General features: G+C 46.0%; 1 protein-coding gene across 1 annotated transcript in view; it reads right to left on the reverse strand.

The window, feature by feature from the left end:
- LOC131294097 (uncharacterized) overlaps positions 1–14,905 on the reverse strand; it is a 57,508-nt gene that overhangs the window by 8,849 nt on the left and 33,754 nt on the right. Inside the window, exons 4-5 of the mRNA XM_058322144.1 lie at positions 1,962–2,113; positions 18–167 (exon numbers count right to left, since the gene is read on the reverse strand). Coding sequence (XP_058178127.1) covers positions 18–167; positions 1,962–2,113 — 302 coding nt within the window. The remainder of the gene's footprint in view (positions 1–17; positions 168–1,961; positions 2,114–14,905) is intronic.

The following is a 14,905-nucleotide window of genomic DNA, read 5'->3' on the forward strand; positions in this document are numbered from 1 at the left end:
CGCGATTGGATACTTACATGGATGTAGTTGGTGCACATGTCCATGAACTGTTCGTTGATCGGCTTGCTGACCAGCTCCTCGACGATGTTCAGCTTGATCGTGGTGTCCCGGTCCAGGTAGCCCTTCTCGATCAGATACGTCAGTGATTCGAATGTCGCTGCGCGAACCTAAAACATACAACAAAAAAGAGGAGGGAAGTTAATGAAGTGTTCATTTCCCTACAGTATGAAGAAGCACTTGCAAAGGGTGGAGGACATCATTTAGCTTTGAAGAGCGCGCTTTGGAGATGTGCTTTTCACATTTTCCATACCCCTTACGGAGATTTTCACAACTCCTCTTAAAACAAGTGGCCCTCGTGGGGGGAAAGGCTTGTGTGTGGGCGTTTCTGGCACTATGCAAATGCGCCACTTCCATTCGGTCATAAGCGTTGCATCGGGATTTAGTGTTGCGCTCTAAATGAGCATTTGGAGTTCATCGTCACTTTGTCCCCGCACGTCGGGGAACTTATAGTTGTCAAGAGACTCAACTTGACATCTACAAAAAAAAAAACAACAAGAATGCCTTCAACACGGCATCAACAATTAGTGCGCTCTCTCATTATTGTCAACTAAACATCTCCCAAGCTTTTCGTGCATTTATAATCGAGGAGTTAAGGATCGTAAGGATGTGGTGCCGGCTTCGCTTTTGCTTCCCAGCAGAATCAACAAGTCGGTGACACTGGTGTGGCGCTGTAGTATGTCGTTGTGCATAACCACAAGGCACACGTCCGGCTTTTTCACCCCCTCACGATAACACACAACACGCGTCATTGAAAAGCTTCAAAAACAACCCCGGAACACCTGTTCCTTCTACATTCTAAAATCAGTGTTCCACCCCAGTTTCGTGTAGTTATGGCGCAGCAGCGGGTGAATAGAGTTATGTAATGCAAACACACACACACACACACACACGCCCTACCGGGGAATGTCCCAGTCAGTGCTTCTGCCATTCCCACACTACACACAACAGGACACGCGCGCCAAAAAGGGGGGCTTCACATGGGGGGAGGAGGAGGGGAAACACATAAATAACCGTCACAAAACTGTAATCACAAAAGGAGCAGCACCTTCTACTACCATACGGGATTGGTGGAGGTGGAATAGCTTTTCCAGGGCCAAAATGGGCTAACGAACGAAGGAATATAATATCGACCGTAGAGTGCAGAAATTGGATGCTTCTTCGAGACCGACGACGACGACCATGGGGCTTGACTCGAGAAACTTTCCCTCGAAGCACACGGGGGGAAAAATATGCTCCCCGGTCGAATGCATACGACACACTTCACGCGACTTCTTCCGGCGACGAAGGGGCGTGAACTTCTGGTACGTGCGCGGAAAAACTAACAACGTTAACGAAACGTGATGATATCCTTTTGGCGCAATATGCGCGATTCCGCCTCGGAAAGGAGCCTTACGACAATGGAAAACCGAAGAAAAAAAACCAAACCCGTCGACGTTGATGATTTCAATGAAGACGACGACGACACACACACCACCGACGAGAAGAAATAAGGGGGGCAAAACAAAAAAAAAAAGCTCGCAAAAGGATTGCAAAACAAGGAGCTGTTGTGGGGGGGAGGGTGGTGGTGTTGGTTGTGAAACGTCATTTTTATTGGGCGTAAAAATGAGTGTTGATTACCGCGCGTCGTCCCCGGTTTTACGAGCGGTGTTGTGTGCTGGTCATGGTGGTGCCGGCTCGATTGATCCGGAGCGAGAGAACTCCACCAGGCGCGTCAAAAACCGGACGACCTAGTTCTTCTTGATTGTTATTCACACAAGAGCTTTACACCTTATAAATGTAAGCCCCCTAACGCTGAAAGCGACGTGAAGAAGGGACGATCGATCACTCGTCATTTGGTCCGGGGTACACGGTTTAATGAAACTTTATTTTTCCCTTTCAGCAACTGAGCATGCGATACTTACATTCGGCTCGTCTGTTAGGTAACGGACGATAATCTGCAGGATCTTCTCGAGGAAGGCTTTGCTGAATATGCTCTGCTGGTCCTGATCGCGGTTGAACCAGCTGGCACAGTATTTCTGCAACCAGCAGGCCAGGTACAACCGCACGGATTCATCTGCAATGGACAATGGAAAGAGAGGGTAAAAGAAGGTTAAGGTTAGCTTTACATACAACTGAAGAACCTACAAACAAAGTCCTTGGTGGACCGCTTTTCACAAGAAACCAAACCGAAATATATGCATCGTATTAAACAAGTCCAGTTGAATAGAACATTGTACGTTCGAAGGAGGACGAAAAAAAGCTTTAAACAAATCATCCCACCTTCATCTCCCCCTTCTTCTTCCAACCTTTCTCCTTATCCCTGCCTTCGCCTGCAAAAGATAACTGTGGGATGAAAGTTATCTAGTTTCGTTTCATCTCCACCGACCAGTGAGTGGGGAAGGAGGGAGGAAGCGTGCGTTAGAGGTTACTGTTTGCATTTAATTTTGAGTTAATTTTCAGAAAACTCTCCTCTCATCTTGTTAGGGTGCGGATACACACATACACACTCATACTTGGTGGTGATAGGGGTTTGGGTTTGGGAAATTAATTTCCCAGGGCGTCGTCAAATGACGAGCTTTGAAGTTAAAAGGTAGGATATGTAAAGGTATGAGAGAGGTGGTATACCTATCTTCGTAACGGGGAAATTTACGTGACTTATTCTAATTCGAACTAATAGTAAGCTTTGACGTTTGACAATGGCGCTAAAGACAAATTTTGATATTATTTATACTAGTAGCATAGGGCGCCTTCAGCAGTTCTGGGTAATTTATGAATTATTGAGTGTTTATGTAGCCTCATTTCCTTTGATCCTTCGACCACATAAATAACGATCGAGCGGGTTGTGTTGGGCCCTCTTTCCCTCAAAAGATGGTGGTAACCACCGCAAGCCTTCGGACGCACAAATTAGACACTCTTGGACACGGGCGGGTCGAGCGCAGACATCAAGAAGAAATGTCAAACTAATTCCCACAAAACCACGGTCACGTAAAAAGGTATGGACCCCCCACACACAAATACACCCAAAACCGACGACCAGTAATGGCTGGAAAGGAAGGGTAGATGAAAATTACTGAAAATCCTTACTGCAGCACCCTCCTTCTGGGAGTCTTTTAAGATGAAATTTTCCTGTTTCCCAAAATGTTCCTCATCACACAGCGTATCCACGCCCAGTTCCAACGTTGCACACAGTGGTGACATTGGGTGTGCCTTTGGTGGCGAAAAATAACATCGTGGGTAAGAAAGGGCATGCTGCTCTAGACTATGCTGCAACAGCTGTGTCGGATTCGGATGATGTACCCCCGGTATGGGAGAAGCTGATTTGCAAAAAACATATGCAACATGGACAATAGTGCCATGAACAATGTGAAAAATTTGTCAAAAGTTAAGCAAGTTTGGAAACCCCGGCTGGCTCTACGATGTGTGCGCTGTTTCGTTTGTTGTTGGCCGGGAATTGGCTAAAACAACCGCACCATAACCACCACCATCATTCCCTACCACCCATTTCGGCAAAGAAAAAGCTATCCCCCCCCCCCCCCCCCCCCCCTCTTACCGCACACTACTGCTTACAAACTCACGCCATCACCTCGCCCTTTATGGTTTAAAATAACAAATCAAAGTTTTCCACGTGAACTCGACCATTATCCTACTCTGCATCATATCATAATGTGTTCATGTTGCCCACGGCCAAAACGCCACAAGACCGCAACACGCACAACCTCCCAAACCCTCCGCTGCTATTAAATAACCCCTCCACCACTCCCGGGGGACTTCAACCGGGGGGGCCCAGCCAAACGACAAATATTTGATAAAAGTTTCAAACCACCGACCCCCAACCTACCCGATGATGCCTATTTCCAAATTTCCATCGCTTTTCCTTCCTTGCGGTGCATTGTGTGTGTGTTGTTGTATTTTGATGGGTTATATATCGCGAAACCCACATTGATGATGGATGGGCGCGGCGCGACCCACCACTATCATCATTTCGGGGAGGAGATTTGCATACAGGTTGTTGAACAAAAACAAAACCACGCTCGGGTGGACTACTCCGATACATAATATCATCAGGACGGACCTTCGATTCCCGGTTGACGCAGTTATTGAGAAAGGGAATGATCGAAAGTTATGACCTTAACATAACTATGAGGAACAAAATACTCAAATAACAAAAACATGTTAAAAGAGAAAAAATAGAGTAAAAATTTAATAATTTAGTTTGACGATAGTTAGACAGTAATGCGTTGATTACCAGGAATGATACACCTTCCAACCAGCAACCAAGTCCATTCCGCCGGAAGGCTAACATTACCAACCGCGAAAAGCTTCTCGTCCTCAAGGATCCACCGGAAGGGATTTCAAGGGGAGAGGATAGAAGCAACTCCCCACCCGAACATCTACTACTGGAGAGAAGTTGTGCAGCATCCTTCTGTCGGCGCACCAAAACACACAATCACCACTCGCGAGCATCCTTACATCCATCCACCACGAAGAATACAAAATGTTCTCACGTTTTCATCTCTTTCTCTCTCTCTCTCACAGACCATTATCCTAGTGGAAATACTGGGGAACGTACTCCTTGGTGGTGGGAGGTTTGCAGATGGGCGTGGGAGTGAACGAATCACGAGCACAACACCAATATGGTTTGTTGTGGTGAGCGCGTCCTGGAGATCTTTTCCTGCCCCAAAAAAACGTTTTTCATGGGAAAAGTTTTCCACCATCCGGAGAAAATATTGTCGGCTAAGATGATACGAGAGTTCTATTACGCCAGAGAGGAGAAAAATCGTAGAAAAATAGAGAGAGAGAGAAAGAGAGTACATATAGTAGACACTACACCCTAAATTGAGGTTATGTCACGTCCACTTCTGACAGAAGGGAGCAACCACCTACGGCATGTACGTACCTTCATCCACCCACAACAGATGGGTGAGAAAAAAAAGGGAACAATTTTCCGGCATCATCGAATGGGAAAATGTCCTTATGGTTGAAATTTCGCTCACTGCTGGGTGTGTTTACCACTGCCAGTTGATTACCTGAATTTGAAGTTGTATGCCCAAAACAGTGCTGCCGATTTGTGATGAAAGATGTGTGCACTATAAAATTTGATCACTGTTAACCCTAACTAACACTTTCGTCACTCGCTACCTGACGTCAATGTGGACGGCTTTAAGAAGAAAAAGCACCTTTGCTCACACGCCCTTAAGGATGATTCGGACACACTAGGAAAAGTAAGTCTTTCCGGTGGGAAATATATCACGACATCACCGCAAACCGGGTCTTCGAAACGATTGCCTTCAGAAGCTGCAGCTGTTGGAGCACGAATTATCTGGGATAGGTGAAATACCGCACGAGAACTGTTTGGACGCTCCTCCTTATCCTTATCACTAGAGTATCTATTGCCGCCCAAGCAGCAGCGGCCAGATGACGTCTATAGGTAGAAATAACCACTGAGAACCGATTGGACCGATGTAGATGATGGTGCTGCTACTGCTTGCTTGCGCCAGAGTTCCCGATCGGATCGGTGTGCATCTGTGTTTCTTTATAGCAACAGCTAAATACGCCATCAAGCTCTTCGCTGCGCCGCTCGACGACTACGGGGCACAAGGATAATGTGCAATGGTGTTGGTGGTGGTGGTGGTGGTTGTGGCCCCGTTGGTATGTGCTACCGAGAGCATCTACTACTTATACTCTGCAGGCACCAGCATCCATTCCATATCCCGGAACGCTTGAAGCGTATTAGAGCGAACCGTACACACCGAAAGCTGGAGGACAACGTGCACACGCCCGTGGTGTAAAGCCCAGCACATCCACAAGGATACGTGCACCCACACAAACAACAAGTCCTCCTCCACAGCTAGGATCCACCATCACCAACCAACAAGCAGCCGGGTGAGCAGCGAAAACGCGTGGTTTTAGGAGAGCTAGCGTACAAAATTGTGCTCACAAATCTCATACTCGCGGGCTTCAACACTTCAAGGATCCTTGTTCACGATTCACCCACACACACAAGGATGTGGTGTGGCCCCCGAAACGACTCCAGCTTCGCCAACGGACGAGATGGATGGTCGGATTTTAAAACGGTGTAGCCGTATAGATTCTCCCAAACCAGCGATCGGCAGTAAATTTGAGAACTTGATTACGAAACCACTCCTTGGCGCTTTTGCTCTCCAGTCGCACTCTCTGTTTGGTCATTGATAAGAGATAAGACGGGCCGGATCTGATAGTACACTCCAGGGGATCCTTATATGCTCACGAACTCCAAAAGCTTAGGTGTAATACATAATACCGTACACCACCCTGCTCTGCTGGTTGTTTTTTTTTCATGGGTGATGAACGTGAGTTTATGTATGTGCTTACGACAAGAGCCTAAAAAATCTGTACCAAGTTGTTCTCACATTGGGTGGTCGGTGTTTTAAATGATTATTCACGTTATTAATGCGAATTACATTTGGGTGCTCACTCTAAAGGAGAGGATTGAAATAAAATATAATCGTTGTTAAATACTGTCGGTCACAAAAAAAACTCATCATATAACCATTCTGGTGTGCTTTAACAACAATAGATGTCCTTTGCCCCATACTCAAACGCCAACTGTACCATCGGAAAAGCTTCAGATTCTGTCATATTCCTTGGTCTTGAAGAGGTTGACGGGGAGGACAGTGGAAAAAATTCTAATTCTTTTGCGCTGTCTCATCTTCGCTGAAGAAATTTCCAACATCGTTTCGAAGTGCATAATTTTTCTTCAGTGCTGCTCTCTGTTGTTGTTTACTCCCATAAAATTGTAGTGCCCCACACCACTGCTAACCAACGGGTCGGGCGAGTATGGAGAGAAAGAAAAGCTCTCGAGATTGATTTCACCATGACGACGACGACGATCATTTGAGCTGCCTCTGAAGACGGAGAAGCTCCGATGACAGCATCTTCGGGTGGTGGGTGCACTTCGTTAGTTCCTCTGCACGATAACCTTTCTTATTATCCGTGTGATAGTGAGGAAGAAAAAGCATCTCAACCTACAACGAGAGGACGACGTATCTTCCCGGAGAGTATTCCAAGCAATATTTGATGGATTGTTACGTAAAGGAGGAACACGACTTGTGGAAATCTTGATGAAGTTTAGAATTTTTTAGCTCCTAGAGAGCTTTTTTTATATAGCATACAAAGAATTTGTTGATGTTTTGGTTAAATGATTCAATCAAATAAATACAAATCGAAGTAAATGTAACTTGAAGAATATCACAAAAATCGAAAAGACGAGATTTTTAATTTCATTCTCAATTGAAAAAGGACATTCTCTCCATGTCTGTACAAATTACATTTTAACCTACTGCTCACCACATACCGCTCTCATTAGGACCTTAGTCGATGGATAGATGTTGAACGCTCCACAAAAAAATACTACGTGCGTACAAAAACTGGACAACATTTCGCCCGCAAATTCCCCGGTGAAAATAAGATGGTAGCTGACGCTCTTCTTCGACCCATTGCTCGGGCACATTCTCTCGCTCCAAAGCTCCACACCACCGAAGAGCACACCTTGGAATCTCAGCGCTTCCCTCCCTACCACACCACACAACCAACAAACCAGAGCACAACCGGGGTACATCGTACTCGCGAAAAGGACACAACTTCGGCCAGGATCAACAAGACGTCCGTTCCAGCAAACGGCAGCTGACGCCCACGGCGATGTAATGTAGGAGCGAAAAGGGCGCGCCTGATGATTTTGGCCAGGTCAGCAGCCATACCAGGCGACACGGCAGCAGAACGAAGCATATAGTGTTGGTGGTTTGGTGAAGACCTTGATTTTGTACTATCAATTTTAAGTGCCTTAGGTTTTTTATGAAGACACCTTTACGTATCATATCACGAACGGTCCACTACCATCTAGACATGATTATGTGGTTTCTACTAACATGTTCTGGTAATAGAAAAGATTGTGAAATGTTAGTCGCAGGAAGAAACGTGGGGAGCAACGCATTTTTCACAACAACAGTAAGGTTAATTCGGCCACGAAGGGTCCGCGCTTCGGTTACTTGAATAAGCTTTTAAGTAGGGTTGTGTCTTATGAATCTTTTGGCGAGATTTATTCATATGAATCTTTCACCTAACATTGATTCAGATGGGTTCATGAATCTTTTGGGATTCAAATCTTCAAACGAAATTTCTATGATTCTTTCATTGGTGTGGAACATGCGACCAAAACAAAAAACAAGAGTCCCTTGACCCATCTGTTGCTCATCACCTTTCATCAGTTCATGTTTCTTTGGGATTCATGAATCTTTAATCAAAAGATTCCTCAATCTTTAAAACGCAAAGTGCCATTCAGATTCATGAATGTGAATCTGAATTACACAACTCTACTTGTAAGTTATATGTCCGTATTTTAACTCAAGATGAAATTTAAAATCAGGACCATTGGGAGAGCTTATAAAACATTGTAAATAAAGCACATCCATTTTATTTAGATACAAACACTAAAACTTTGAAACAAAATCTGTACAGATTCTATAGCAATGTCATACAACTCCATGTACGGCGGGGGCAAGGAAAACGTTGTCTCCTGCAATTTACAAGGGAAACAATTACCTCTCACGTCCTGATTTGGCTTAACAGCGGCGGGTGACATTTTACCCATCTGTGTCGGTGGGTGTATGTGCACCGGTCGCGTGTAATTGTGCGCAGCCGACAACGGACATAAGCTGACGGACGGACGGGCAGCAGCAAAAACCGTAATCTTGGCGGCCCCTCGTTTTGTTCCGTTTCCCGCGCGAGGAGATTTACAGGTTCACCACAGGCGCAATACGAACGATGTTTCCTAGAAACAATCGAGGAAGGACATCCCAAGCCAAGTGTGGTGGTTGCATTGGAGGAAAAGTACAAGCGGGAGGAGACACGTTTACCGTCAATTTGACGTAAACGGCAAACAGGATTTATGGTACAATTATCAAGAAAAATGAAAATCAGCTTAACCGGAAGCCCGGTGGCCATTTAGCCCCGCGCTGTAACCCCTAGCACCTACAACACCCCGCGGCTCCGTTGGATTTCTTCATTAAAATGACAACGAGAACGCAACAACGCGGTGGTCAGCCCAGTTCATCAGGGCGCTTGAGAACGCGTCCTTGGGAATTTCCATACGAACCGCTTGATCCCCGGACTTTGACGCTTATGTTTTAGTCCCTGAGTTATTCTTCGAACGACAATGACGCGCCGTAATATCGACCGCTTAACTTGAAATATTGCCATAGAATAGAACAACTGTTTAACTGCTGTGTTTCCATACTTCCGCTTTGCTTTAAAAGTAAGAAGGAAACGTCTGTATACCAAAATTGTTATGAAAATGGAAAAGTTTAAAACTAAAGGATATAACCAAGACGTCAACCTAGTCAACGTAACGTAAAACAAACAATTCCAAAATACTATGAGCTCTCATCGGTTATATCGATCAAGATGTCCATTGACCAACTCCAACGACCCTCTCCACAGAAGACCACTCAACATTAAGCCAATGCAATATCAGCGACGGCAACAAATTTATAATTGATTATATGCTCATCCAGCCTAATTCGGGAAAGGCCCTATAAGGGACTGCCTGCACAAAAAAAAAGCTTGATATCTGATTTCTGCGAGGAGAAATGTGCTAAGCCTAGACGAGACCGATTCGGCCTTCCTACTAGGACGCCACACGTGCCCTAGACGCGAAGACCCTCGGCAGTCATCCATCGTCGGCGACATCGACTAATGACCAATTTCTATCTTCAACTCCCCCGTGGGGAGAGAACCTGGCACGAGCTTCGCCATGATAGTCTTTACCGGTGGGAGTTTGTGTGCGGGACCGAAACTCTTCCCCCATCCTAGTGCAGCGTACGTTTTGGTCGGTGCTGAGGAGGCAACCCGACAAGAGTCTGCACTATTTCCGTCCGGATCGCCGATTCCCGCCCCACCTTTTTCATTGCCTCCTCCGACTATGAAGACGTTCGCTCTTTGCAGCGACGGCGACGGCTAGAAAATAAATTAGAGGCAGAACTATTTGCGATTGGAGAGCTGCATGCAAGCAGGCACAGAAGCACCGGAATGCTTTTGGCTATTCGTGTTTCCTCCTAGCTGTCGTTTTCCGGCTTACAAGAGTAGAGCCAGGGCCTGTCAGCAATGCCTGGCGGGTGGTTGCGCTAGCCCCCAACGACCATTTACCCCCTTATAGGCGCGACACCCTAGAACTGCTTCCCGCTCTTATAGCTAAGAATGGATCGCGTGAGTAGGTGTCGCAACCAATTTGCATGAATGAAGCTTCTTCGGCTTGCCGCTGAGGAGACACACCGGAAGCCGACATTTCCACCAACGATCTCTTCTTTTCTTCCAACCCGCCTTTCCGGTCTGAAACTCTTCTGCCAAATCGGAAGTTCCGATTCGCCTTAATGGATGTGGTGGGGGGAACGGTCGTTCCTTCTTCCACCCCTGCTTCTACTTCACTCACCACCCTTTGGGTCGACGACTGAACCCCGACCGCAAAAGAAAAGTGTAAATCTAATCGTAGTAATGGCCACAACAATAAGACATCCACACTCCTCCCCCCCCCCTCAATGGTGCACTGACTTCATACGAGTTGAGTTGTCCATTCTTGTGCCACCCACCCTTCGCCTCTTCTCGTAGGTCAACATTTATGTGTCCTTTGGCTCTACACCATCCGTTCGCGGCGTATGTGCGATTTTAGTGTGTGCGTTGGGGATTGTACCTTCCTTAGAGTGTGCACAACAAATTTCATTATCCACTTTAGCGGCAGGCAGCAGCGCAGAAAGGCGCCACTATCCTCCTCCGCCTGAGAACGCTTGCGAAAAGCTTATACAGTGTGTGTGTCGTATAACTTCTGCGAACAACGAACTCCGCGCGAAAGAAGGCGCAAGAAGGCGTGGGGAACACCATGAAGCAGATTTACCGGACATCCTACTTCCGGGATCAAACGCACATTCTCCCTCACCGGGTCGCCAAATGTGCCTGCCGTTGGTGTTGTTGATGAAGGGGCTTCAAGTGTGCGGACTTTAAGAAAACTGCGACTCATAAAATCGCACACACATGGAAAAATGTGCTCGAACTAAAGCTGGAGTGTGTATGCCGTTTTAGTGGTTGTGGGCTGGAAAAGGTTCATTGTTCAGAATTAAAACTGTTCGTAAGAAGAGTATCATAAATACGTTACCAACCAAATTGATGTATTTTCAATTATCGATGTTTTACTGACCTGAAAAATAAAAAGAGAAATCCATTAAAATCTATGATGTAACTATAATGCTATATTTAAGCTAGAATAAATGTAATAGTTAAAGAATCACTCCCGCAAACTGTGAGTCACACATCGGAAGTTGACCCAAACCCCGGCCTCTGTGTTCCACTAGATGTCCACTGAAATGAAACAAAATCGTCCGCTTCCGGCAAAGGGCTTTTCACTTCTTCTGGTGAATCACTCTTCACTTTCATTTTCGTTTCCATTCTGGCGCGCGGGGAGGGGAGATGAAAGAGTCGCTCGAACAATAATTGCTCCCCAGAGAGCAGCAGCAACACACTTGTATCGATGATTAGCATGAAGTGTCTCACTACACTGCAAATACGATTGCAACTCAACACACGAGCCCTTATTTTTGTCGTTGCGGCTCTTGGGAAAGGCAAGCAAAAAAACAAACCCAATCCCATCGCACAACAGTTCAAGCGCCCACTTCCGCCCCCGGGTACTACTGGTACACAACATGCGCTAATTTTGGCCCCGTGGGTGGAGGAGATATTGGGATGGATGGTGGTGGTGTGTATCAGCTAAGCCGGGGCGAAATCATGTTGTGAATGAAATCAACACAGCATATTGGGTGGACAAACTCGCTCATTCGCTTTCCCTTCTTCTTCCCACACCGCCCCTCCCCCCCCCCCTCCCTCTTCCACGCATAAACTGTTGCTAGTGGGATGACGGAAGGAAGGAAGTTTCAATTTAGTTATCAACGGACATCGAAGCACATGCTCGAAGCGCACGGTGACGTAAAAGGACGGGAGGAGCCAGCAGGAGAGTGTTCTTCAACACGCAACGCTCAAACGTTTTGGTGGTCAGCAAGATTATTACGTAAAACTAACGGAATGGGGCTACAATCCACACACGAATGCAAGAATTTATTGTAACGAAAACATAAATCACATTAAAGAAATATGATATTAGATACTTAGTGTATAATTAAATAGTATGAAGAATTGATTTTTTGAGGAATTAAAATGGTTTCTAGAACAGTCTATTATTGAGTAGATGCAATCCGATTCGGGGAGCCGGAAAGCTTAACGATCCTAACAGTTAACATGTTTCCCTTTTCCCATTCTGACGTTGTTTTTCAGGTCACCACCATTAATCATGTAAATCAGGCAGAGGTAGGTAGAACGCCCGAAGTGTTCCAATTTCTTCAAGTTTTTCCCTCCTTCACTGTAATACTTGGATGGATTTTTGTGTTTTCCATCAGCAAGGCGCTGATACGCCCTAGAACCAAACAAGACCGTTAAACTACACCGAAAGCGAAGGGGCCCCAATCATCAGCCACCCACCCCTTTCAGTTAACATCCACCCCATACACCCGCGGACGAACACAGGAAAACATCGATTCAGTCGATCGTTTGTGTGAGTAGTATTCATTCCTTTGATCCTGTTTGAAACCCTTTTCGTTTCACGAAAAGATTCGCAAATATAGGGCAAGAGCGGGAAAAAGGAAAAACTCCCCCCTTTCCTTTGATTCACCTTCCCAAAGGGTACGCACGCGTGTCATCACCATTCCCTTCCGGAAAACCCCACTGTTAACGTTAACGTTTGCTTTCAACATCCTGCCCAAAAATAGGATATCCTTCCCGTTACTTTCATCGATATTTCAAGTGGTACAATTTTCTCGAACACATGCGCCTTCTTGATAAGACACCGCCGCCGTGTGCACGACTCTCCACGTCACTGCCGAGTTCGAGAAATAAGGCTGTTTTCGGGAGAAATGAGGCAAATTTCGTTATTCCATATCGATGCTATAAATAAAAAAAGGGCTGCTGCTAAAAATAGCACGAAATCGATTGCTGTTAATTGAATAATATTTAACAAACTCCTCCTCGTTAATGCTTCTGGGGCTGCTCGAACTGACTCCAAAACTTTCCGTTTGGTGTTACCGGCCGAGGAAGAAGTATGACCATCTTGGCTTATCCGTTCGTAGTGTACGATATTGTGTAGCACGTCGTATGTATTCGCTTTTCCTGGCGGCTTATACAAAAAGGAAAGCAGCCGTGGAAAGATGGATTTCTTCCGCCAACGAAGTTCGACGTCCTGCGGCGCGCGCTCCAAAAGCAATATGAAAACGATCCAATTTTATGCTTCGTTCCGATCATGGAACAACATACCCTAGGGGCGTTTGTTTTCAACCCAATAGGTTCTATATACTCGGGCAAGGAAAACAATTGTTTTAACACTAGAATCCAGACAGCGGTAATTTTAATCGCAACGCAATTTTAATATCTTGTAACCGATTGAATATTTTTACACAAAAAAAACAGCGTTTCAAATAAATCAGATCCAGACTTTTCTGTATGATCAGTTCCGAGAACCAACTTGACTATCCCTGGAATGATTTTTTGGGGTTATTTTGACCGCTTTTTGTAAAACCGTCTAACTTAGTTGTTTTTGAAGATTTTTCAAATCCGTAAACGAATACTTTTTTTTAGTAATAGAATAGTAAACTGTAAAAAAAAATTGACTTTTCCATCCAAGGAGCGTTTAGAAAAAAAGCAGGAAAAACAACCCGCCGAAGAAATGTTTGACTCTTCTGGAGCGGATATACGCTGGAGAAGTTACGTGATGTTCCCAGCGATCGATAGCATACGCTTAAGCTGGGCTATCTTTAGACCGAAGGCAGCCTGAAGTTTCGAAGGGGACCACGAGAACCGAGTGTAAGAATTCTCCTGAGACCGGAAGTCGCCCGAGCACAACACCCGAAAAAAAAACATATGCTCTCAGTGTGTGCTCGTGTGTGTGTATGTGTCTGTTAGGGTTTGTTTCTTCCTTAGCCGTCATGTGGAGCTGGGGGAAAAGATCGACCTGGGTCTACTCTGTGTCATGCTGTTACCTTCGCTCATGTAGAGGCTCTATTTTCCAACGCTACATCTTGTCGGTGCAGGAAATTGCATTGGGGGTGGGGGTAGGGGGATGCTGGTTGTCTCGAATTTCCACTCTGTCCGCCGCCTCGACAGCGCGCTCGTGCAAGACTACTATCAAAAAGAAAAATCATCTTTTGCCTTGGAATGGTTTGTTGGACGAGGTATACGGTCCCGGGCGAGGGGTGATTACGGACAAATTTTCCCGGGAGGGACGGACGGCCACCAGGATGAATGAGGAACCCGTCTCCGGGAGGGGAGAGTTTTGCAGTCTGTCAAGATCAAGAGAGACGACGACGCCCGAAACCAATAATGCAGCTTTTCCCATCAGAACGCGGCGCGATGCATCTTCCGGAGGGCGGAAATGCATCACCGAAAAAGCACCGGGGGAAGGAAATCTGATGGGAACTCCAAAAATAGAATTCCACCATTCCTTCCGACCCTCTTTTGCGGGCCTTATACGAGCCGGGGTGCGCTCGAGCTGCGTTACCCCTCACTTTCTTAAAGACTGTGCCGCAGCAAACTCTCTGCGCCACCCCCGGTGTGTTTTTTTCTAGCCGGCCGCCGGTTAACACAAAAAAAACAGTAAAAGGCACGCAGCAGAGACAGTCCCCCGCCTCTTGCTTCCTCCGTCGTCTAGAGAAATTACTTGCCTTACTTTTGCCGTCATCTTCGGCCTGCTGGGGGTCTACGTCGACGTCCTCTTCCCTCCCTCTATCGCTCCCTTTATTTTGGA

The sequence above is a fragment of the Anopheles ziemanni genome, chromosome 2 (assembly GCF_943734765.1).
Source record: "Anopheles ziemanni chromosome 2, idAnoZiCoDA_A2_x.2, whole genome shotgun sequence".
Classification (NCBI taxonomy): domain Eukaryota; kingdom Metazoa; phylum Arthropoda; class Insecta; order Diptera; family Culicidae; genus Anopheles; species Anopheles ziemanni.